Source organism: Symphodus melops, assembly GCF_947650265.1.
Source record: "Symphodus melops genome assembly, chromosome: 18".
In the NCBI taxonomy this organism is placed as follows: domain Eukaryota; kingdom Metazoa; phylum Chordata; class Actinopteri; order Labriformes; family Labridae; genus Symphodus; species Symphodus melops.
This window is the reverse complement of record NC_136708.1, coordinates 5,324,641-5,351,966: the sequence shown is the minus strand read 5'-3', so window position 1 is coordinate 5,351,966 and position 27,326 is coordinate 5,324,641. Positions and strand designations below refer to the sequence as shown.

Below are 27,326 nucleotides of genomic sequence, written 5' to 3'. Positions count from 1 at the left end.
TCAAATTCAAATTGATTATTTCAGTCTTAAATGTCTAAGCGGTTTCTGCAACATAACAATGAAATGAAACATCTGCAGGTCATACATTAAGCTCTGCACCTCTCAGGCGCACTGTGCTGACCTCAGGTATCTGCCTGGAATAAGACAAAGTTCATGTCCAAGTTCGTCTGGACCACACTTCTTACTGTTAAAACAGACCCCACAGGAGTTCTTATAAAAACACTGGAATGCCTTAAAAACAGTTGTGTTGTCTCCTTCACAACACCATTTTGTTTTCATTTTTTACAATATTTTAATTCTCATAATTCGTCAAATTATAAATAAATGGTTGACTTCTTTTTAATTTCTGATAAGAAATTGATGAAATATGCCTCATGAAAATTTTTCTTTGCAAAAAAAAAAAAATCCTCTTTAACGACCTTCAGATGATCTTAATGAAGTATTGTGGCTGTATTTCTATTGTAAGTTATTATCTTCTGTAGTTATTATTCGCTTTGATTGAGCATGTTATTGATATGTTTTGGTGTCTCTCACTGTGCACTCAGCTGTTCCACATGCTACATCGTGTTTGTTGTGCTATCTGTCGAGTTCATCAGTATCTTCCGATGCTTGCACACTTTATTTTTCTTCTCTGTTGTCTGCTCATCTCTCGTCTATACATCTGCTTGAAACACGGTGGACCTCAAAATCTTCACTTGCTTCTGCTATGTCTGTATGTCGGTTCTTCTTCAGCTACTGACGTCAAACAAGAGTAGCAAAAAGCAGAAAGGGCCCTCTGCAGTTTAAAACAGTTGAAGAAAATGTTTCTGTTTTTCCTTTCGCCAAATCAATGAGATTAGAGTTGAAATAGTATTGTGAGGTTCCGATCAACACACACACACACAAAAAATAGTAAAGGGAAACAGTTGTGGAAAGATCAGCAGCACAAGAAGACAAAGTCTCTGCACCCAGCAAACACATCAAGACAAAAACTGAAAAAGGACAAATAAAACACAAAGTGATTAACGGTTCCCACCAGGATACTGACGGTGGGCCTTTAGGTGCCAGCAGCAAATTCTGGCTGGAGATCCACCAACGGGCTCCGACTCAAATTATGCTTGGGTTACCTTAGACTAGAAATGTAATCTCGTTTCCAAAGCAATGGATTACATCCAACTGCACCCCATTTGTCTGTTTGCTTGGGTTCAAACTTAAAGCCAGAATCTATCATATGCACCAAACCGTGACAGACACTAATAGTGTTTGGACGATGAGGCGGGTGGAGACGCATAAAGTAGACACCCAGGTGCTTCTGCTTTATGTGCTTCAGTGCTTCGTGTGAATTTTCCCAATAAAAGAAGCGTTTCATCCAGAGTAATTAGATTTTTCTTCTGAGTGTTGACTAATTCACTTACATTTGGTTGAATTTGATTACACGTTGTGAGTCATGGAGGGGAAGGATAGTGGATGAACAGCAGCACTATATTTTGTCAGGGGAGCGCGTGTGTCCCGGTTGATGATTGGCTGGAGTGCAGCAACACAGACACACACCTGGTCTTGTCTGTCGCTGTGTGATCAGAGGTAAACAGAGAGACCTACGGGTGCCTACGACATGAAACGGCTGCTCTTCTATGTAACCTTGTGGTCCTGTGCAGGTGTCACACCATTTACCAGCTGGAGCGACCGCCGGGAGCGGCCTCACATCACCTCTGGCCCCCCACTGCTGTTCTTACAGCATATCAACAGCCAGTGAACCGTGCGGATGTGAAGTCAGCTTCAAAAGATGGGACAAGCTGAAAGCTAGATGATCCAAAGCCTGGAGAAAAAACTGATAAATTGTAGAGTGATGCATGAGCAGGCATGTCTTTCTACACTTGGACTCACACACACATCACCAACAATGACCTGTCAAATGGAAAAATGCAGGTGTGCTGGACGGTGAAGCATGCTGTTCTATAAACATCCTGTGCAGGGTGACGCTGATGCAGCCGAAGGAGATCTGACCGACGACGTTTCAGTCATCCAGGACTGCAGCAGGCGGAGCCTCGATTGGTCCGGCTCTCTGCGTTTCACACATGAATTCAAGTCCAGCAAGCATGATGAAACGCCGGATTCTCTAATTATACCTGCTGTGCTTGCATACAGCAGCAGCAGCTCCAAACGTATATAAAGAGAAGACAACAAACAGAACTTTCTTGGGATGGGGCGAAATGTAACACTCGGGCTTATCCATCTCCTCACTTTAATGTAGGTCTTGATGCTGCTGGATACCAAGAATATACAAGAATATAGCAGTGAGTTTAAGTCTATGTCACAAGAACAAAGCACGGAGCTATATAAAAAAACACGCTTCGACTGAACTTACTTCTAGAGAGCCTCCACCCAGACACTGACCTGCTCCAGGATCTGTACGCTGGGCTAGTCCACTGACAGACAGACAGGTAGGTTGTTGATGATGTAATTCATATCAACAGTTGAGCTTGCATATAGCACATTTCACACAACAAGGCGTAGAATCAATGGGCTTCAACAAAGAAAAATAACAGACAAAGATGATACAAGACAATAACATCATGTAAGAGCAGCTCGGATAAGATAAGCAGGTTTCAAACAAAAACAGACACTATTCAAAGTTAAGATCAAATAATTGAAAGCTAACTAAAAGCTTGTAAAATGTGTGTTTTCTTTTCAAAAAAGATACACTGTTGTACAGCGGCAGACCTAAGATCATGTGGTATGGAATTCATGAGAAGGGGCTGCAGTGACTGAAGATGCCATCGGCTGATTGTGAGTGAATTCTTGATACAGTGAGGAGCTCTTTATTTGATGATCTCAGGCATCTGTCCGGTATGCAGCGACTGAGCATGTGGGTAATGTAGGAAGGGGCTAAGCCATTCAAGGGTTAAAAGACATTTAAAAGTATTTTAAAGTCAATGATTTGCTTTATCTGAAAACCTTCTGTATTCTGGCTGAGCTGGAGTTTATTTAAAACCTGCTTACAGTCGGCCCAGCAAGAAGTGTGTTACAATCATCAAGTCTTTTAGAAGTGAATGTGTAAACCAACTTTGAAGAATCTGATGGTGACAGGAAGCTTCTAACTTTGGATTCATTTCTGAGGTGATAGAGTGCAGTCTTGAAGATAAACAATATATGTTTCTGGAAGTTCCGATCAGCATCTAGAATCACATCCAGAGCTGCTTGACGGTGAATCTGAGACTTTGGGCCCACCAACAGAATCTCTGTCTTCAGAGATCTAAGTGGTAAGACACAAAGACATGAAGGTGACTACAGTGTTATTTGGACATGTGCGAGACAATTCTGCCGCAGCAACACAAAACCATGTGACATCAGCCAAGTAACTAGTTACGTTTACCATGCAGTAACTCTGTTAGTGACTCACACATTGAGGGCAGAGGCTGCGATGGAAAACAAAGTAACTCTTTACACATTGACACGCAGCGGGAGCCACTTAGGAGCTGCAGGAGCTGGGGATCGAACCCGCCACCTTCCGCTTGAGAGACGACCGACTCTAGAAAACTGAGCCGCAGTTTTTTAGTAGCTAGTATCAGTAACTACTAATTGTGACTAGTTACTCATTCTCAGTAACTTGCCCAACAGTGCTAGTGACAGGACTTGGTAATCTACCAAACCACTAAAGAATGAACGACAGCTCCAGCCACAATACTACATTAAGCTCCGCCTCGTCAGGGAAGAAGAACTTACTTCCTCGAATAATTCAGTCTCCAGTTACACTTTAGTATCATGTGATCGAAAGCTTACCATCACTGCATTTTGATTCAAAAGGCAAATAATCTCTGTACATGGACAGCACTCTTTAGTGATGTCACTTAATATTAAAAAAAAAAAGGCACAAGACAAACCGGTCAAACATCTGATGCTCTCCCCGCTGGCCTGTCGTGCCGCAGCTCAGAAGTCCGGACAGACTGCTGTAGATCTTAGAGGAACAATGATGAGGAAGGTACATTTAAGGCTCTATTATCTCTCTGTCCAGATGACCACTTGGTCATTAGGAAGAGACAGGAGGCCTGCAGTGCCACATCACAGCACAGTGTGAGCATTTCCAGACCAGCGACACGTAATTGATTACAAGACGTGCTGTGCTGAGCTTTTTCCAGAAATAAGTCACTTACACAACTCAGTGTCATAAGTGTTGTAACAAAGATTTCTGAAAGAGAATTAAGTATGTAAATATAGTTACGGTGAATTGATACTGGGGTTAGTCTAAACCCAGCAGCAGGCCTCGCTGCGTCTCTGCTGCAGAGCGATGGTGAGGAGACGCATTCCCAGTGTGACAGACAGCAGACGAGGAGGATTTGCTCCGATGTGATTGACACGATCTTTGGAATCAGCCCCTCGTCACCCTTCCCGGCACTTATCATCACCAAGGCACTAAGAATGCTGTTTACTTTGTCGTAAACACGAAGACATTATTGCACTAATGTACAAAAAAACAGAAAAGCGGGCGTCATCCAGATGTTGTTTGCAGCTGCAGCTTTTAACGTACAATCAGCGAGGATCGAGTGTTGCAGACAGGTAAAATGAGCACTCAGAGACTGAACCGCTTGTGGTAATAAAATATGTTGGCAAACAGCTGGCGGGTACTTTGATGCGGGGAAGCTTAGGTTTTGCGTGTGTTTATAATGATGATTATGGCTTTTGATTCCTCTCAATCACTGCTCGTTCATCATCTCTCCTCCACGCGCAGCCCGGACTCTCCGAGCCAGAAAACTTTCACAGACTTCAAATCTAAAAATAGACACAGATACAGATTGACAGACAGTGATAGGCTACACCAAGCTCACCCTCCAGAGGGGATGGATGGGATAAATAGACCATCTGACATCGATGTATTATTGTGAGGAGTGCTATTACAATCTCAGATGAGGTTAGAGAAGTTTATTCCTTGGGGGGGGTTTATCATGCGATCCTTTAGCTCTTTAGATATCCTTTAAGAAGTGTTCAGAAATGTGTCATTCAAATGTATGCTATTTGGATAAAGATGGAGCCTTTTTTCTGGACACTTTGGAGACGGTGGCTGAGAGACAAAATCACAGCCATTCTCGATGACTCCTCCCACCCGCTCCATGACGAACGATGGCAGATGGGCAGCTCCTTCCTGCCCACCGCCACCTGACACAAACGACCTGCATGCCAGACAACACATATTTACCATCAATAAATACTATACATTTCTATTTTATATTACATTGCACTTTTATATATCATATTAGTTCATATGACACACCTGCACTCTTCTTGACTGTCATACCATTCGGCGTTCTCACTGCTGGTGACATGACTAGCTGCTGGTAATCAAACCAGATCACTTTAAATTCACCACTTGTCACTTTATCTTGCCATCACTGCACATAATGGTCTTTATTTCCCTGTATAGTTCACTTCACCATTCATGTTCTACTTGTCTGGATCTGGATCACGTGTTTCTATTTTATCTGTTCTGTTTAGATTTATTGTTGTCCTTCATTTTTTTTCTTTGTGCTGCTAAAAAAAAAACACATTTTCCTCTTTGAGCATCAATAAAATATGATCTTATCTTAAGATCACTAATATTAAGTGGCTACACCATAAACTGCACTCATTCCCTGGACTGTAAAGATGTGACTGGGATGGCTCGGAGATGCAGACACTTTCATTCAGAGACCTGAGTTATGATGTGAGCAGAGGAGGACATGCATTATCAAGTTACTCCAGCAATTATCACTGCACTAATGTGCATGAAAACATTGTTGGGAAAGATCATCGATTTAGACAGGAAAAAGTCTTATTGGCTTTAAGGAGAATTACAGTAAGCTTTACAAGGGGGGGTAAACACTTAGCATAATGTATCATCAGTTCCTCTATAATGATCATCTTTCACAAAACCAAAACTCATTCTATATGACACACCTAATGATGGTGTTGAAAGAAGGCAACAGAGGGAGAAAAGGAGGACAGTTTAATCCTGAGCCTCGGAAATAAATAAATAAATCCTTTGGTAGTTCAGCTGTAGTTTCACACTCGAGCAGACAGCTGTGGCAGTTATAAATATCTGTATCACGAGCTGGGATCTGTATCTGTGAGGAGAGCTGAGTTGCCATCAGCAGGGCTCGGCTTCTAAAAATAGCAGGCAGGCTGGCAGGCAGCCGGCCGACTCTGCCTCTGTCTCCGCTGGATTTGATTAGCCTGGAAGAAGCTATGGCCTCTCTGCCGCTGTGTGTGTGTGTGTGTGTGTGTGTGTGTGTGTGTGTGTGTGTGTGTGTGTGTGTGTGTGTGTGTGTGTGTGTGTGTGTGTGTGTGTGTGTGTGTGTGTGTGTGTGTGTGTGTGTGTGTGTGTGTGTGTGTGTGTGTTGCTGTCAGCATTTGTTGTCTGGAGGGCATTTTTCTGGTTCACTGCACACAACAATGGACACTCTCTTCATCGTAAAGAAACTGCTTATATTGACTTTTCTAGTATGGTTCAGTTTTTTATCCCGTCTGAATGTTTGGGGTTAGCTTAACTTTCCTGTCACACTGTATACTTTAATTAATATGTGCTGGCAATGTAAAAACGAATGGAGGCAAATATAGGCGCTCTGTACAGTAGCTAAGCCCCCGCACTCACAGCAGTGTCTCCCTGGAGGCTCAGCGATGGAACGACGGACGGCAGCTCTGCGCCCCTGAATGTCTTATTTTGAAGTGAAAAACTCCTGGACAGCTCTTTTGACCAGTCAGAAGTCTTATCAACCCTGTGAGATGTCTGATAGCACACCTTTCACTTTCTTACCATCCTCTTTAACTGTTTTCATTGACTTCATCTCTAACAACTTCCTGCTTTTTTTTTAGGTTAAGTCTGTAACCTTTAGTTCTTTATTTCTTTTCAAAATAAAAGCGGGTTTGTATCCAAACAGTAAAAAAATAAAATAAATAAAACTTAAAAGCATAACAACAACTTTTATTATCATGTAGAAGGACTTAAATATGGTGGTTAAATAAATGTGATTATTTGTGACTTTCCATTTTAATTTAATCCTGAGGCCTTCACATACTCCACATGAAATCAGTCTCTTTCTTTATCTTTTTCTAGAAGTAGTTATTGTGGAACACATAGTTTGTCCTGTATCATCCTTTCAGAGCCAAGGACATTTACATAGAACAGTTAACAGTTAACATGGGGGATTCCAACGTATCATGCCGATAACTCACAGAAGAAGAAAAAGGGCCAGAATTACACTATCAGGATATCTGCTGTCTAAAACAGAAGAACAGAGGGACTCAATCTAATCAAGTTACTCCACACAGTGGGAGTGGCTTTAACGACCTTGCAGTGCAGGTCGTCATTAGCAGACTCCACGTGAGTCGCTTTCAACCTTTTTCTCTTTCACCCAGGAGACTGCCTTGTTCCCCCCCCCCCTGTAAAACCTTTCATCTCACTCTTATCCAGTCAAGTAGATCACATCAAGACATGACCTGATCATTGAGCATGGCTCCACGAATGATGAACCTTTAAAATATCTGACTTTAAGAACAACTGTCAGAGTATTGCCGTCTCCAAATGACCGCCCGAAAAGAGAATATTCCATTTCATAACTGGCCGTGTTTTAAGGTGCAAACCATGAGGATGATTGAGCGCTCTATCCCTGATGAAAGGAGGAAGCAGTGACAGCATACAGCCTCAGAGAGTTGCATAATATTTTGTTATAATGTGGTGTTTTTAGCAGGAGAGACATACTGCACTGCTTGAACTTCAAGACAAGATTTGGCATTTTGAAAATACTCTGAGGGAGCCTGCATATTGTAGTATCCACTGACTTCACTTGATATGCTGTCAATGAAATTCATGTGCAGTGGAAACAGGTTAACAGGAAGGCGAGGAGAAGGAGGGGGACGGCACACTTGCCAGCATCACTGTTACTTTTGGGCAATCATCACTGGGGTGGGATTGCTCTCTGTCTCTACTCTTACTCTCAACCTGTCACACGAGTCACCTCTCACATAAATCCCCCCGCAGATGGAGTCTGGGGTCTAAATCCCCGACAAACTCACTGCATCTGCTGCAGTTTCAGTCACGTGCCACGGACAATCCAAGTGGAACTTTATTGACATCGCAGAGACACGGTACTGTGTATTGATGAGAACATCTCAACGGAGCTGGAAGAGGTGAAGACCCCTGATTGACAGAGGCAGGTTTGTTATGACATTAAACTGAGAGTTTAAAAAAAAAAAAAAAAAAAAAAAAAAAAAAAAAAAGTGACAGAGTTGAAGTCCCGGAAGCCCCCTCACACATCAAATATGAGTCATTGAAAATGTGTTAATTAACTGACAAATCCAACAAAACGGCCTTCACCTGAGGTGGCACTCTGACAGCACATAGTTTTCAAGCCTGCGAGGCATTCGCAATTCAGTAGGCGGACTGAAAAACGAGTGCTAAGATTGAACGAGGAAAGGTCAGTGAGATAAACATGTTGATTCCTCCTGCGCTGATTACAGATCAGACGTGATTGATCACACTTACTCATAGTCTGTAAAGAACACATCCCGAGGCATGCCCGGGCCGTACTCTAAACTCACATATTAAAACTTGTGGAAACTTGTCGTTCTCAAGAAAAATGTGTAGCCAAGCAACGGCCATATTTGATTTTGGTGGTCAAAAATATTGGCCAAGTTCAAACTTCATTGGCTCACATAATATTTAAATATCCAGGAAACACCCGGCATTACTGCCAGCAAATTTGGCGAGGAGGTTTTCAATTTCCTGAGCATCTGTCCATCCTTCCCTCCCAGCCAAGCACAGTTATTAACAGCTAATATAAATGTTACCTCCTTCTACTATGCACATACTGTACACTGATCAATGAAGATCCACAACACACTAACAATGTGCCCATTCAAAAAGTGCTGTAGCATAGGAAGAGATAAAGTTAGCGGTTTTGGAGTCACTTTGTGAGGATGAGTGCAGATTGTAAAGGTTCCATATCGTAAAAATGAAGGCCCTCTTTGTTACTGTGTTGTGAAGTAGGAATAAGAGTTTTGTCAACTGAATGCAAATAAAAAAATATCAAAATTAAAAAAAAAGAGTTTACAGACGCCGAGAGTGAAAGGAGAAGCCAAAGTCCCAGTGTCTAAAAAACCTGCCAGTTTTATGATGGCGAGTCGAGGACAATCATGCTAACAAAAACGGCTCGCATTTTTTTCGACAACTTGCAAACCTGTCGCCCCTCTCCAACTCAAACCTCAACAAATATTGGAACTTCTGCTCCAACAAAACAAAACAAAACAAAACAACAAAAAAACCAGCAGCCAAAAAGCTGAACTTAAAGCTTCCAGACTGTGGTCCCCCACACAATGATAAAAGTCTGCAGTGTCAAATGAATTTAACTGTGTTTTATTCGCTGTATTATTCAATGACACACAATAAACATCCTCGTATCGCGGCATAATTGTGTTGCTTATCTTTGCTCGTTTCAATGTTTAGTAATCTAGTTCCTGCTCCCGCTCCGTCAGACACCAGCATGAGTCAGGAGCTCAGGTGGTTTGGAAACAATACAGTTCATGAAGATGAGTCACGCAGCTCAAAATACAGAACCTAAATTCACTACAGTTTAAAGGCAAATCAGCACACAGTGTTGTTTGTTTGTGGAGCACAGTGAAAATAATAATCCGAGCAGTTTTCCCTCCTAGCTTTATATGATGGGGCGGGGGGGGGGGGGGGGGGGGGGGTTATTTTTAATAGCATACTTTAATGTCAGAATAAGTGATTAGAGGTGACAGTGAGGGTAAATCAATTATGATCCTTCATGAGCAGATAAGTCAAGGCCCCTGTCGGGCAGCCTGGGTTGAAGAGGTCAATGTGCTCCGGCAACACTTCTGAAGATCAACTTTATTAAAGAATTAGACCGACACATTTTGGCTTGTGGAGCTCATCAGGGTCAGCAGGAGGGGCAGCCGGGGTTAAAACAGGATACGGCACCAATTCAGCTCGATCACTTGTAGGCATGTCATGTTACTTTGGCCAGCAGCAGCACAGAGGGTTCTGTTGATGCGAGAGAGGGGCCAACGAGTGAACGACAGGAGATCACCTTCCACACAGGGAGAAGTCGGACAACTTCTCAAAGATAAATGAGCACGTTTCCGCAGCGGCTGACACTGCGTCTGCTCGGACAGTCGCCTCCGATTTCACAGCTGTGAAGCATTTCCTACTGAGGCGCACAAATCCTAGGAACAAACAGAAAAGGTTCAAGTCCCTGCCTTTCTGATCGTTTCTGTCCTGTCTTTAAAAGCATTAACAGGGCGTCTCTGTTGGAAACAAGCACATCTGTAGCCGAGGCGAGACACCGGGCATTTTAACTTCCTCTCGCTCTTTTGCACAGCTGACAGAGAGTGGCTTGGTTAATCCTGTTTTGCAGTAGTTGTTCCTTTTTTTTTTTCCACCTGTCATTTTCATGCCCAGTGACAATGCTTGGTAAAACGAGTTTGTGCACACATTAGTGCTCACAGGTGTGGCGGTGTGAAAATGAAGTGTGGTGCATAGATGTTGTTTTCCTAGCTTGAGGGCGCAGAAAGCAACGACACCTTAAACCAACGGAGAGCTGGTCTGAAGTCTGTACGGTTCAACTGTTTAGAGAGTGAACTACATCAGCATATAAATTAGTTTCATATGAGATTCTACTCTGCACATTACAGTCACAGCATGGTACTGTATGTTTTTGTCGATACATTTATATTGAGCTTTTAATAGCACAGTGAGTCATCTCATGATATCTCTCTTCAACATGAGGATGGTCTGATGATGTCAGAATAGAAAGAAAATGCTCACTGCTAACTTTTGGATCTCGAGCTGCACATAACCAAAAACTTCACCTGAGACCGACACCACCCATCGTGCACTCTCCCTCCAAAGTACAGTTCTGTCTAATAAATAGGAAAACACACACAGAATCATACACACTCATGCAACTGTGTTGGATTTATTCAAATGTGCGTACATTACTATGTGTGTCACCTAAATGGTACAGTGTATGGACTTGAGCATGCATGACGCTTTCCTAGTCTTCTGACGACTCAAAGTGCTTTTGCACCGCAGGTCACATTTGCACACTGATGGAAAAGGATGCATGTAAAGTGACCATCAGAAGAACTTATCCCATTCATTCGTATGCACACGCTGCAGATGAAGCAACTTGAGCAAGTTGTGGTTACGTTTCTTCCCCAAGGACACATCGGACATGTGGCTGCAAGAGCTGAGGATCGAAACCCTCAACCCTCTGGTTGATTCAAATGAGCCTACAGTTATGTAGGGTCCATTATGCGCAGAATATAGAAAAGGTGAAAGCAGAAAAAATAAGAAAATACATGTTTACCGTCTCCCGAACAGAGCTTTAGATCACCTGAAGGCATGTACATTTAAATAAATGATGAAGTTACACTCGGTGCAGAAATGATCACCCCTTCAGTCTTCATTTGGAAAGGGTGTGAAAATTCTTTAGCAAATATAACTAAACCGCCATCAGCATATTTCATCCCCATTCCTGTATGTGTGTGTGTGTGTGTGTGTGTGTGTGTTTTCAGAAGCACAATGAAAAGAGAGAAGTTTAATGAGCCGGTTAGAGTCCAGTCTATCCAAGAAGAATAAAGACTGAAAGCCCATATGGAAACTGCAACTGCACCGGTCTGCAGGCCAATAAAACTGAAGGAGAGCTGACACTAGTAATATCCTTAAGATTCCAAAAACACACCCATGTTTGATCAAACGATTTAATCCAACGTATTTGTATCGTGCAGCAAACAGATTGTGACCCACGTTACTCGCACTACGTCGTCGCATATTCCCCAAATCACTTTGTCCCACAAGCTTTTGACAAAATAGTTTACACAATAAGGCCTTCAGTCATCCTCCACAAGTCTGCCTCCACAAAAGCTGGAAGTAAAAAGTTACACCTGAACCTTTGAAAACTGAAGCACACAATGTAAACACTGTGCTTATTGTGAAAAGAGAGTATGACAGAGGGAGTTAAGAGTCCAAAACCGAGCTCTTCATTACATATTCAAAGAAAGGTGCAGTGAGACTGCAGCAGGGGGAGAAAGCATATTTATCAACCTAAACAGACACAAAGAAAACAACTACATGCATCTTGAGTCCAGAACTGGAAAAAAAAGGAGCTTATTTGGGGGTTTTTTAGCACGTTGCAAAGACTTGTTTTATTTACCTTTATGTGGCTGTACTCTGCTTTGCCCGACTCACTGTTGACAGACTTGTTCTCAGCTCTGGGTTTCAAGACTTGGCGCAGTGGACTGGATATTGGCAGGCCGGTCACACTGATCCCATCTGAAAAGACAGAACGACAAAAAAAAAAATGAATGAGCTAAGACCCAATATTATCAATAAACTGCAGCTACAAAGACTCACATAATTAGATACTAACAATCAGTGATGTATGACGATGTTTTACATGAGCTGTTTGGTGATGAATTGTTTTAATTATGTTTTTAATAAACTTACCTTCACTCATCCATCTCTTGTTTTGTAAATGATTCCCTACATTTCCCAGGAGCACCATATTCCACCCCATTACTTCAAGAGTTCCAGGAAATACAGCCAGACTTGTTCATTCTTGGACATTATGGACATTAATTGAGCTATAGAGTAGTAGACGGAGGCTGTTTAGATTAGAAATGATAGTTGGATTGGCTCAATAGCTTTTAAGCTAATTAGAGCCCGACTGATAAATCTGCTATCCAATAATACCGGCCGATATCAGGATATCAAGTTACTATCGGTATCTGCCACTTTTACAGCAGATATATGCTGATAGTACTAGGTTTATTCACCAGTCAATGAGCATTTCATTAGCATTTCTCTTTGACCAGCAGAGGGCGCAATATATATTACAACAACAATTGGCACTCCAAAGTGTGTGACTCAGTGATGCATAGTTACTGTGAGTGATGATTTTTCTTTATTATAAATCTTTTTCACAAGTCTTTGATAACTGCATCTGAGAGATTAAAACAACAAATGTGAATATCTTTATGAATGTGTACCTCTACTGATCAAAGATAGATCACAGAACAATTTCAGATGATATATCAGTATCGGATTTTTTTCCTCTTGCTAATATGAATATTGGCATCGGTCCCAAAAATCTCACATCAGTCAGGCCCTAAAGCTCAGAGCAATTTAAAGTATGCTTCGTCAGCAGTTAGCTATGTTTATTTGTCCATAAAAGGGTTCATCAGTTTTGTAAATAACGTGTTGATTACTGCAATACCAAACCAAACCACCAAACCATTTTTGGTCTGAGTTAAGTTTTCCAAAACTAAAACGTTAGTTATTCCTTTAATGTAGTCAAAGTCTACAAAGGAAACATTCCTCTAACCAATACAGACAAGTAGTCTTTGCCTGTGATCTAATAAGTCATTAGTTATTTTCAGTTTTCTTGCGGAGCCGTTATGTGCACATGTAGGAGATACTGACACTGGAGGATACTGTATCAGTCCAAAATAGTCTTTACAGGTAGTAAGTGGAAATGCTCAAATCGGCTGAAATTATCGGCTGGTCGATGAATCAGTCGGGCTCTCGTCAGTACTTTGTCTAATTATACAGTTTTCATTTTGGCTTTGTGGAGAGCAAGTAAGATGTGTTTACCCCCTGGGTTTATTTATTCCCCCTAAAAATGAACATTTGTGATCATACAGAGCTTCTGTGTCTCAAATCAAAGGCTGCTAAGTATGTGAAGAATACATTTAAAAAAAAAAAGTTATATTCATGACCTTGTGAGAAGCAGTATGGACACAGGAGCAGCTGCACTATCAGCAGCTGTGTAAGCCACAACCACAGGGGTTGCTGCTTTCAACCCACACAGACGATACACAAAAATGACGCCCAGAGCCCACCCTCTGACGTCAAAGGAATCATATCGCTCTCTGACGTCAGCCGAATGCAAAGCCCTGCAATTTTTTCCCCCAAAGAGAGGGGAAATTACAAGCCTCTGCAGCGGCTCGGCAATTGGGTTCACATCAGACAGATAAACATATTGGCACACAGACTATCGCACTGTGAAACAACCGCATGCGAGATTAGGAAAATCGAACAACAGTGGGAGAGGATTTTCTTTGAAAAAAAAAAAGAAAGAAAGAGGTGTGGCAGCAGACTAGTGCTTTTAGAATCAATCGTAGAGATTAATTAATGCTCTCTAAATGTGGATAATGTTGATTTGAACATGACGTCAGGTAAACAAGGAGGAATAATTGAGTTTGTATTAAAAGCAAAGAGCAGGAACAAGACATGAATACAAAAAAATGGTGAAAAAAAGTCTATTGAAGGATCTAGAGCCTTCTCTTTTCCTCTCTTCTTTAAATCCTACATTTATAGAATTCTGCTATTCAAGAACAAAACAAAACTTAAAGATGTTCCTCGATGACTCTGAATACTCTGAGAGAAGCTCTAACTGCGTACCCTCCAACGATTAAACACCTTCAATGTTTTTTTTTGTTTTTTTTTTAATGCTGCTAAAGTAGCTTCGGCCAGCTCTGACTGTAGAGCAACCTGCATTAAACAACAATAACAAGATGGAGGAAGCAGTGGTTTGAGCCGTTAAGATGTTGTTAGTCTGACATTCGTGATAATAATACAGATGAGTGGAATATTTCCAAACGCCACTCTTGATGAGTTTTGAATGCTATGGTTATGACCTTAAAGGCTGTCAAATATTTAGACACTTTGTTGGTTCCTTCAATTATGCACACCTTCATTTGTCTTGGGCAAACCCAAAGATGCTCTTCCCCTTTTAAAAAAATCAAAAAATAAATACTATCAGTCCATTTGAAAGCACAGAGGCCTTGACACATTGTTCATAGAAGACTTTTGCTAATGACTAAAGGCCACTCAGTGTCTTTAAGAGGTGAAATTTGACTGAACTGTTCAGATAATAGCATATTCTACTCTTATGATCACTTTTTCATTCTCTACCGGTTTATCCACAGAAGTGATGTAACATCCGTCTGATTTAGAATCAGTGAAGAAATGAGAGAAAAATTCATTTAAGAATTAAACACTTCAAATGGTCTCGGGATGTTGAGTTTCAAAATGTTTTGCTACAATTTAAAATGCAGCAATTAGCTTGCACATGCAACATTAGCTAAGATGTCTCTTTTGGTTCTCAAAGCAATGAAACCAAGGCTTAATGACAGCTCTTTATCGTTAACTTGAGAAATATCATTACAGAAACATAACTGCCTCCGCTCAGTGTCCTGGAAAATATTAAACCAACGGGCCACACTCGACTCACAAGGCACGAAACACAAACACAAAAGACCATCCATTAAGAGTTACTCACAACGCTCAAGTTGTTTAAAAAAGATGGATGAGAAATATTAGAATATATTTAAAGAATACATTGTGGTATTTATTGTAAAATGTCTGGACACAATATGAGATGCACCCATCCACTCTTTTTAAGTTCCAATTGGATTTTAATATAAATGTACAGATATCGATCCCGATGCCAATATTTATTTAGCTCATGATTAATAGTGTTATTGTTGTTGCTGTTATTGTGTGTAAGCCAACATAAATCTGTAGTATTACACTGACACAAACATTGACTTACCTACATAAAGACAACTGTAAGGTTTTCTAATCAAATATTTTAAAGTGATGTTAAAGAAGGAGTATAGAAGGAGTTATTCCATCTCGTCTGAACATCGTCATGGAGACGATTTGTAGGCACTTCTTACAGTTCAGTCTAAATTTCTTCAAAGCAAGACTTTGGAAATGAGAATCTTTGAAATGCCCAATGATCTTTCCTGATCTGGGATTTGGACCTGCGCTCTGATAGCTGATGTGTAAATAGTCAATAACAGGACCAATAGCTGTCCCATCTCTAGACACAATCACTGCCTAGTACAACAGAACTCATTAAGTTTGAAAAAAATAAACTGCACTTCAAATTTGAATTTCCTTCAAATGTTTAGGGGCTTATTTCAATCTACACAAGACTCTTACTCCAGAGCCAAGAAAGCTATAGATGAGAGACTGTTATCATATTCTGCTCAGGACACTGCAGGGAAATGTCTTCAAGTTGATTGAGAGGCCAGACTCAACAAATGTAAGGTGAGTTTCCCCGTTTAAAAACAAAGCTTCCTCCCTGAATGGAGCAATAAAAGGACAACTCGAAGACACTCAGCACTCGCGTCTGTGTGATTGGGAAACTCCTGAGCGCACGTGGATGAAGAGACGAGCTATGGAAAGCTCCAGAATGATTAAACCCCTGGTTGGCTGGTTATATTTATAACAGTAATGTTGAAATATCAGACTTCATTTGCACATTTATTTTTAACTCATACAGAGGCGGAATTACCATGATCACAAGACACTTTTGTGCATGATTTGTGTCTTATAAATACTGCAGCACAGTTATCAGACGGTGGTGTTTCCATGCTAACAGCGCGTGGCTGGTGGTGCCGCTTTGTGTGAATTAGATGCTTTTAGCAATGAGGCTGATTTGCATAGAAAGGGGCCAATTTCACCCAAAATGAATGCATAATGTCTCGTTTAAATATGCACTGGTTGCAATGGCACACAGAGTCACAGTATGCTCCTCAACAGGATTGCATTTAACCCTTTAGGTGTTTTTCTTAAATCACACATTGCCTTTTTAAACATTTGCAAACAGGTTTGGTGGGCTTGAAAGCTGTGCAATCCTTTTTTCTTTTTTTTTTTTTGATCAGTTTTTCAGTTTAGAGGTGCCTTTCTGGACAACTGCTGTCGAAGCTCTGCTGTGAGAACAATCATGCTGTCAAACGGGTGGGAAATGCATCTGGTGAAGGACTAGGGTTGCTGGAATGGTCAAGATCAAAAGTACAGAAAATGCTAAAGACTTTATAAGTGGCATCCTTCGTTATGGCTACACAGTCTGTCCCCGGAGATACAAATGAGTCGTTGTGTCCCGTGAAATAGAGACTGTGTGAGTAATGGGTGGCGTGATTGACGATGGCAGTGCTCACAATCATCCCCTCCTTTGCCTCCTCCTTCCAATCAGTTTCTGTCTCGTTTTCTGTCTAACGCCTTCTGGGAGACTCAGAAGAATTCAGCATTTGAATTTGAGGCCGGCTTGTTTCCTCAGTGAAGGGAACAGATAACAGCGAATGTTAAGAGCATCACATCTGGAATAACTTCGCTATTATTAGCTCAGAATGACTATTTGAATGACACGGTGGATCAATTCAGCTCAAACCTACAGTACAGTTTTTTTTTTCTGGAAGATAAATATGGAAAAATGGTTTGTAACAATGCAAACACTAAAAACTCAATATCCGGCTGAAGGAAGAGATTGTGATGATGGAAATTACAGATCAAACACTGTTTGACCTGAGCTTCCAGGAGCCTTATCAACCAAATATGGACAATATAATTTAATGTACTCTACCCATGTGTTGTATCTGGACTTCAAATACACCATTAATTCAATTCAAACAATGAAAATAAATGAAATGACAGTGCAAACATGCAGTGCCTCATTTGAGACCACACTGTTATCCTAATACTGACACGCAACAGTAAAACAGTACGGTGTGACCATTCACGCCTCGGTCAGTTTTAAAGAGAGGGGTGGGGTTACATGAAGAGCAGAGATGGAAAAAAATACAAATCATTTCCCTCATTACAGAAAGAGATTCCAGTTGGTGTTGATGCTCCATTTAAGTCAGAGGGAAATCATCTATGAATAACTGCTACGTTAAAACAGCAGTAAAACATCTCTGACTGTGATATGAAGCAGCAATACAACAGCTGTTTCATCAAATGTACTTTTTCCTTCTTTTTTACTTTGACTGAAGTTTTTATACATGTTTGTCGAAGTCCATTCACAGCACCTACAGTGTGATAAGCCATCACTGACATGCTGTTGGTGACTTCTCTTGCTAACAGATCACCTGTTAAACAGCGTGTCCCTTTCTGTGGTGTTTTCTTTGATTTTCTGTAAATTAGGTTTATGTGTCTCTTATCTTGGTCTGCTCAGCCCGAGAAGCAATTACTGCTAACAAAAACAGTTCCGGTGTGCCTCCACAGATTTACGATAAAGTGGTATCAACTTGAACAGGAAGACGGTTTCGTTCACTGATAAAGACAATCTCTGCTGTGATACCTCACACCAACAAATGCAAAGTGTGAACTGATGAACTCCAGACCAGGTTTTGCACACTTTTGTGAACACTTATTCTCTTACACGAAATGTGTTTATTTCAGACACAAATCAGGGTTGCTATTACTTCCGGTTAGGGGACGCATAAAAAGAAAAATAAGAATTACTTTGGTTGTTAAGTTACCATGGTAACAGGTAGCCAACAAACAAACTTTCCAAAGCATTATGTAGACAAATGGGAGACTTTCACAGGTTTAAAAACATGGTCTCACCCATATGCTGGTCTGCCACATGTGCAGCCGATAATGGACTTTCACAGATGGACCTCAAATGTATCTGTTTATTTTACTGTGTTGGTCGCCACAAATAAGCCTGCATTAACTCAGAACTTCCACCAGATATGTACGGCTCCGTGCCCCCTCGTCCATCAACACTGAGCAGCACAGAGAGCACAGCTCGACAGCTGGAGTGCCAAGACAAAGTAATTCTCAAGGCAATTTTACAAACTCACTCACAACAGTGTGAGATACGATGTGTGTGGTAAAAAACATCTAAAACAAAACACACATACTGTCATTGTTCTGAACTGTCAAAACGGAGCATTTTATCCTGAAAATAAACCAGAAGTTTGGATGTTATTTTATGTCTGACTTCCCGAGCTGAGACCCAGCACACACACATTGCCCTAACGGAGTGGAGACCAACTGAACACACATCTGGTGGAATGTGGCCGTTAGTTATACAGCACTACCCACTCAACAAACACATGAAGGGATTAAATGTCAACTAAAGGGTTGAAATGAAAGTTTCAAAGAACTTCTAATGGAGTTAGAATTGACTATTTGTGATTTTAAAAAAAAACATAAAATACGTCAGGGGTATCTTAACACTGACAGGAGGATTTGATAGAGCTAAATGCTTTTCCTTCCACTTTAATCCAGATTTTGATTTGAAGGGCTGCTCCATAAAACTTGCTCATTTGATATGGTTGAGAGGACTATGAGTCAATTTTCCCTTCCAGTCAAATACAAGATTCGTTTGCGGGATGCATCTTTATACACAGAGCAATGGAGGAGCAATAGCATGACAGGCTGTACATAATTCAATTCCTTGAAATTACCAATTGAATCATTTCCAGAGACATCCTCGTTCCAACAGCCATCTGACCAGGAGAGTTCAAGGAAAGTAGATTAAAGCTGAAAAAATGAAACACACTGATCGTGTCTAGTAGGTACAATATGATTATTATATCGGTAAGTAAATATCCAAACCAAATGCAACTTCTGCCTGTACAGCACTTTGGTCAACCAAGGTTGTTTTAAATGTGCTCTAGAAATAAACGTTGATTGATTGATTGATTGAACTAAACACATCATGTTTCTTATGGATTAGGGTTAGGGTTATGTGTAGAGCTATTTTAGGGACAAACACAAACGTAGCGGGAAGCACTATCACTAGGCAGAATACCATTGAACAGGATCAAGTCTGTTGTAAACCAATGTCCATTAATCCAAATTGATGATATCACAGCCATTTAAAGCATGGACGTAGGCACTGTGACATCGGTTTCTAAAGAGACGTAGAGAAGCCCAAAGACGGTGTTACAGCCTTGGCTGCAACATCAGCCTTCCCTGTGTTTTCTGGTGTTTCCCCGCCCCCCGCTTGTGTCTGCCTCCTTGTTACCTGGTCAAGACTCTCCACCTCTTTCCAATGCCACTATAAAGCCTGCAGTGTTCATAAACCCGGTGGTGGATAGAGTCGGCTTCTTTGAGAACCAGTAGTTTCTTTGCTAGTTTCTTAAGAATTGCTGCTGTCATTTAATACTTGTCTTCTTTTTGCCTTAGTTACCTGCCTGCCTCAACCTCTCTCCTTGGATACTTTACTTTTGGACAATAAACACCCCTTACGCCAACCACTGTTTATCTGTTGCACTTGGGTCCCTAAGTTGAAATCGTAACAGATGGTGGTTGCCATATTTGAAATATTATCTCAACATTTCTTTTGATAAATCTGGAAACAGTCCAAGCCTCCTGGCAAATGCACCCAGCAATGTATCAACCCAGCCAACCCCATATATACCTGTAAATAACTCTCGACAGACAAAAAATCCCCACCTGTACAGTGTGTAACCATAAAGAAATGAGCTATCGACACCATGTTTGTTTTGGCTACCCGGTTGTAAAAAAAAAAAATCTGTATATTTCTGCAGTGAGCGTAAGTGAGCATTTGGGACATTATGGGGATTCCTTGACTTTTGCGGCCAGCCTCAAGAGTACACTCAAGGGAATGCAGTTTTTGTTCCTATTCTACATTGGCTTCATTTTTCAAGACCATAAGGTTGCCGCGAGACCTAAAGCCAAGTTAGCCATAACTAAGGGACAAGTTTCTCAAGTTTGTCCCTTATTTATAGTCCAGGGACAAATCAATGAGACTCTGTCTCCTCTTCACTGTTCTCAGTGGCCTTGTCTGATTTGCCTCTTCTGCCTCAGTTGAAACACAAAGGACATTGAGTACAGTACCTCCTGGCATCACCACAGTTGAGACTGATGCATTGACCTTCTCCACAGTGTGCTCATAAGTGCAGCCTGTACAATATATAGCATATAATTACAGAAAAAAAATCACTAATAATCCATTAATGTCAACAATCTGACAGGAGCGAATCAGGTAAGGACGATAATTCCCACCTTCAGTACAGCTTGACAGACAGTAAAAGCTAAACTTCATTCATTTGAAGGCTGCCAGACATCTGAGATTATATTTAGATTTAATATAGAACCGCTGATGTTAACACAATGTACCAGTAGAACACATCTGAAAGAATCTGACACACACTCCTCGGTCTATGAGCTACCATCTATCCGCAGGCTACGGAGCTAGAAAAAAATAAGGTGTGAAATAGACACAGAGGGACAGAATAAGAGTTTGTATGTGAACCTTTTCACCTTCTCAAAGTGGAGAAATTCATTTCCACGCATTCACATTCATATTTATCCACATCTTCAAAACCAATTTCAGATTTTCATGTAAGGATGGGAGCAACTGATATTCTATTTTCATTCAGTACTGATGATTATGTTGACTTACCCAGGGCAACCAAGGACAAAGAAAATTTAAAACGCCAACAGATTCAATTAAAAAAGTTAGAAACAATGGGAACAAATCATCCATACCCAAAGTAAAAATATCTCATGATTGCCAATAGCTCGTTTTGCTAGACTAACAGCCATCTCTTATTGTGAACTTCCAAAAGCTTGACCAAAGTGTGACTGCTGTGTATACATACAGGCTTTAAACCGGCGGCAGAGGCAGAAACACAGCTAATTCATTATCTGTGTAACTGATGGAGACAGCAGCACTTGACTGGGGGGGTAGCCGCTGACAAACAGTGACCATAGATGACTGCGAGATGGAAGGACAACAGGGTCGTTACACTGTACCACATCGCAGTGGGAGTAGAGGAACGCAACTTTGTTTTGTTTTGTTTTTTTAAAGCAATGTACAGCCGCTGCTTAATGCCCATGCTATAACAAACCTGACAATGTTTCTTCTGTGGTAAACATCTCACCTGTATCACTTTTGTTCCTAAATGCAGGCACACACGGTTCTCCGTGTATCAGACTGAGAGTTAGTGTTTTTGTGTGAATGAATCTTTGAGAGTTAGGTTGCAAACCACTTTGGATAAAGATCTACCATTTACATTGTGGTGCTGTGGAGTTAATTGTAACTTAGTGGCAAAAAAAGTAATGCAAATTTAAAGGAAGAATCTGTGACAATGAGTAAACCGTCAGTCCTGCCAGCTGTATTGTTGTTTACATCATGTTTACACGGACGAGACGGCCTTGTGTAGAAGCTGTTTTTGTCAGTAACTAGAGAAAAGAAGAAAAAGAAACTCACTGCTTATTTGGATGTCACGTAAGTGTCTTTAGATCACGGTCGGTTGTTTCAGAGTGTACAGCTATGAGTTCACTAAAGTGTGCTAAAATTAGCCTGCTAACACAACGACGTAGATCACAGGCAATCATCTCAAGCAAAGGACAGTATTTGTCCTCCGCTTGTAGATGATGGTGTTTAATTATGGGGCTTTCTAATTGATAACTCCTTTAAGTGAACTCGAGTGGAGAGGGGTTGGAGGTTTGACGCTGGAGGAGAGCGGAGGCTTTAGAATCACCAGAATGGCGTTTTGTTTTGGTTTTATACTGGTGCTCAAGAGTGACATCTACTGGATCACAAAGTCACACGTTCGTCCTTTAAAGTTTGCAATATTCCTCTTAGCTGTGACAGAAGCAATACTGTCATAAAAACATATTGTCTGCATTGATAAAAGGTAATGATGAATGTTTTTTTTTAATGCTGTGAAGAAAATGTCAAACACACTGTCAAATGACGTGCGTCATTGTTCAGCATTTGTTTGTGGGTCTGAGATTTGTGCTTTTTGCATTTTGCCTTCCTTTGTATGAAGACGTTCATTAGTGTCATTTTGGAAACACAACATCAGAGCAGCAATATTCACGACAGACAAGTGTCAATCACTACTCCATGGTGAAATCAGTTTCATTAAATTTAAGAATGTGTTGGTTGAACTATCTTTATATAATAAGTTGTTTAAAAATATACTGAAAGAATTGTTTCAATATGAGTAGATATAATAGATCCCTGCAGTGTCTTTTTTTTCTTTTACTATAGAGGTCCCAAAATATCAAGGCTCTGACTTATTCTGTAAATTATTCCATCCAGACGTTCAAGTGATCAGCACTGCGAGTTGTGTCCTAGGCTTCACATCAGACACTGAAGCTTACAATCAGCTGTGTTTGCATAGTGCATAGCTTGAGTTATTTGTGACCCCTTTTACACTGAGCTCGTCTCTAAAGAGAAGATTGTTGTCTTAAGTGATCAGAAGTAACCAGGTTTGTCTTTTGCCACTCGACTCCCACTCGAGATGTGTGAGATGAGGAGGAGTACATTACCAGTTCCATCTAGCATAAAAATGTCTGTGGCTCAGTTGGTGGAGTCGCTTGTCTCTCGACAGGAAGGTCGAAGGTTCAATCCCCAGCTCCTGCAGCAACATGTCAGATGTGTCCTTGGGCAAGACACTTCACCCCGAATTGCTACGTCAGCAGCATGTGAATGTGAATGAATGGAATGAACTACTTCTGATGGTCACTTTACAAATCAGGCTCGCCTTCAGTTTATAAAGGGGGAGTTGTGACATGTGTTTTAAATATGATTTGAGTAGTAAGAAGATTAGAAAATCATTATAGAAGTCCATTTACCATGTACTAATAATGAATGAGTTGAATGTATGAGGTAGGACTGGATTAGTCAAGAATTCATCGTTTAATTAACAGCTTCGGCAAAACTTTTTAATCTTCCAGCACACAGAGTCTGAACAGGAAGCACGCGTCTCTTTATACAAATAACTTCACCCATGTACTCTCATGTTACCTTAGTGATCGTTTTCATGTGTTCTAGTGTACGATTGCATCAGATGGGTTTTGCAAAAACCTTGTTCCTAAATGTCACCATAATAACTCGGTTCTAAGCCGCTGTTTAGTCAAACCGGGCCTTATCTCCTTAATTCAGGAACCCAATTATTGCCCAGCTAATTAAAACATTGAAAAAGAATCGCTTTAATGACCTCATGAGCAGAGTGTCACTGGGGATGAGATAAACATGCTGCGTTGTATGTGTTTACTTTCTTAGCCATCTGAATCCACATGCATATACACACAAAAACATAGAAAGAGTATTCTCTGAGGTGCAGTAGCAGGTCCACATTGATCACTCATTAATATTCATCAGCACATAGAGGCTTCGCAGGAGAGGTTCAACTGTCTGAAGAAGGAGGCAGAGAGGTCGGGAGCGAGACAGAAAAGAAAGGGGGCTGAGTATTAGCAGTGAAAAAGACCGGGGAGGAAACACAATGAATAAGCTTGGAGGTAAGGGAGAAGGTCAGAGTGTTTTTTTTTTTTTTTTTAATACAGGAATAGGAATTAGAGGGAAGGAAATCCGACAGTCGAGATGAGGAAGCCAGAAGCTAGGTGAGAAATGGAGGTGTAGAGACCTTGAGACCTCGATCCTATTAGCGTTGAATCGTGAATAAGGAAGAGAGCTCCGTGTACAGCATGGCACCAACGCTCATGTCTGCACCGAATATGGACACAACTAGCTATTGGTTAGAGGCTGTTATGACAATTTCACTGCAGTTCATCTCAAGAGAAAGAAAAGGACAAATATTTGCCTCTATAAGGATAATGCATTAAAGTGTTATAAATAGCCCTAAGTTGAAAGTATGTATGTTGAAGTGGGCTTGAACCAGGTATCTGTCAATGGATGAGAATTGCTTGTTTTCTTCTGCATTAAACTGTTGTTGGTTTGTTTATTTCGTGTCTAAGAAAAAAAAAAGTACTTGTTGTAAACAAAGACTTCAATCAACTAGATTAAATTAATGGTTAGCGCATTAGCTACAGGAGATGACAGTCAGCTCCGCCCATTTATAGAGAATATATCTATACAGATATGCAGTAAAAACCATTTGTAAGACATTATCTTAATGAGTAGGAGAGCTTTGCCTCACAAAGATTATGGCAGGCGATCTAAAATTTGACAAAAGTTGTAGCCCAACATGTTGGAGAAACAACAGTAAAGCTATGTCGCTAACATACAGTATACTGTATACAGATAAAGTCCACACTCCATATTTCCATGTTTCCATATTCACTCACCATCATTGAGGTCCTGCAGCAGGCTCTCCTGACCAGAGAAGTCCAGCTTGACTTTGATGTTGACACTCAGCGTCACAGCATGACCGGGCTTCAGAGGCAGGTGAGATAAAGGCTCCTCAAGGTCCCAGCTCAGAAACTCCCCAAACACTTTCTCTGCACACAGAAAGAGAGACATGGCAATTAAAAACAAACACATTCAATTAAATAAATAAGGCAGTTTTTTGTTGTTTTTTTTAGCTAATGACACCGGATGTGGGAAAAAAAAGGGGGGGGAAGACTTTTGTGTAAGCATATGTTGGACAGAGGTAGTTTGCGCACAAGAGCATTTGAATTTCACTTTAAGGTGCTGAAAACGGCATTCATAGTCTGTACAATATGTCAGGAGACAGACATGTCATTGCAACCAGGTCTATTATCATGACTTTCTTTCACCAAAAAGCTTCCAGGGAAACAAAGCTGCTGATTGGCTTCCTATCTACGAGTCCTTTCACTGCTCGTCACTTGACCTGACTGTCTAATTTATGCCTCCAACCCCTTTTACCTGAGACGAATGACTCAGCTGCATCCACTTCAGCCAAGAGCAAGAAATGAATGAAACATCACCTGAATAAAGCATGTGGTCTGTCTATGCAGGTGAGCCGTTTCTGCTCTTAGGGATTGCGTGAACAGCAAGCAGGCTGATTTTCACAGCAGCAGAGCAGAAAGGGGAAAATGCAAGCTCACTGTTAGAACAACAGTTTACACGTCCCTGCTTGATTCATACCCAAAGCCTTCAAAATCCTCTAAGAGGCCGTGAATGTAGGGCGCATAAAATAAAGATTTTGTGAATAACGCTCCGCTTTAAATATTCATCAACTCAGAGCTCCTTGCAGTGAATTAAATTCCAAGAAGAAAAAAAATGAAGAGGGATTGAGGCAATGAGGAAATGGTGTAAAAGGAAAAGAGGCTGAGGAGAAAAAACAACTTGAATATGCAACGCCAGGCCCTGGGTTTGAATAGGTAGACAGCCAAGATTGACAATGACATTTTTATCATCCCACTAGAACACATTCAGTCATAAGACATGGTATCCAAAATGACAGTCAAAAAGTCTTTCACACCTTGGTTAAAATATTTACAATAGATGTTTCTCAAATTGAAAATACAACAGAGTGCACATCAGCGCTACTTCAGAGCACGTATGAAACTGTCCAGAAGTCTCCTCTGGATTCAGAGATTTCCTCCTTTAGCCGTAAAGCCCCGGTTTTTCTTACATGTTCTTCTTTCTTTATCTACCTTTCACAAAATGAAGTGAACAGGCACTGCAATGGAGCTGATAGGTTTGAATAACAGACGACCGCCTCAACAAATTAGGACCAATCATAGGAAATGCATGAGTTTTGTTAAACTGGTAATCACCACACTTTAACAAATACATACTCATTAAAGATTGAAGAGACATCAAACATCCAATTAATCCGTTGTTAAGGGAACAACGGGCTCTGAGTTTTAACCAATGAACGGAATGAATGTAATGACAACAGTATACGATTAGCATAAATACCAAACACAAACATCTGACCTCTACATGTTCATGACCTCAGGGGCAAAATAATCAACCAACGAATCCAAAGCAGGCCATGACATAAAGAGAACAAGTACAGGAACTGATAGAAAAGTTAAAATGTTGGTTTTTGCACATTAAATGAAAAAAGAAAGCTGCTGATTCCGGATGTTTAATGGCCTAAGCTGGTTTCATCAATACGCACCATCCAGTCACCTTATCTCAATCAATTAATCAGTCGTTTGAGTATAGCACCAATACAAATCAACTGTTCTCTCAAATAAGTAAAAGACCCTTCCTGATGTTATATTATCTACAAACACCCAACAGTAACCATCATGAGCACTTAGCAACATTTAACAAAATTACAGTGGCAAGGAATTCATTAAAATATGTAGCTGAAAAATTGACAAACGCATGTTACATATATTTTTTATTGTTGAGTGCTTAGAGTACGTAAAATATTTCCAACAGTCATCACAGCCAGAGAAATCCGTAATTTTATAGTTTATGTAACTGTCCGTGTCTTCAGCCTCCATAATGAGCCAGGAGGGTTATCGTTATGGTTTTTGATTTTGTTTAGGTTGAGAGTGGATTACAGTCTCCAACCCAAAAAGCTGTGTTGGGCTTTAAAAGTGGGATAAAGGGAGATGCAGAAAGAAGGACAGGGACAAACAAAGTATCAATAACTACAACAATAAATAAGATAGATTTATAGCTGCTATCTCAGTAATAATGGAGCAAATTTGTGTGTTTGTAGTAACACATATAACGGACAGATCAGTCTAATATTAACATTAGAAATGATGATGAAACAGAGAGGACTGATCATGTCAATTATAGAGCTAAATATAGAGCTCATTTCAACGCGCTGTACAAAGGTGATCTTTTTTGTCACTCATCCATTTTGATTATATTAAGGCAGGGATTTATCTGCATAAT

General features: G+C 40.7%; 1 protein-coding gene across 2 annotated transcripts in view; it reads right to left on the bottom strand.

Moving 5' to 3' along the window:
* trappc9 (trafficking protein particle complex subunit 9) overlaps positions 1–27,326 on the bottom strand; it is a 211,951-nt gene that overhangs the window by 117,016 nt on the left and 67,609 nt on the right. For both annotated transcript variants that reach the window (XM_079368513.1, XM_079368514.1), the window contains 2 exons: positions 24,842–24,994; positions 12,183–12,301 (listed from right to left, as the gene is read on the bottom strand). In XM_079368513.1, coding sequence (XP_079224639.1) covers positions 12,183–12,301; positions 24,842–24,994 — 272 coding nt within the window. The remainder of the gene's footprint in view (positions 1–12,182; positions 12,302–24,841; positions 24,995–27,326) is intronic.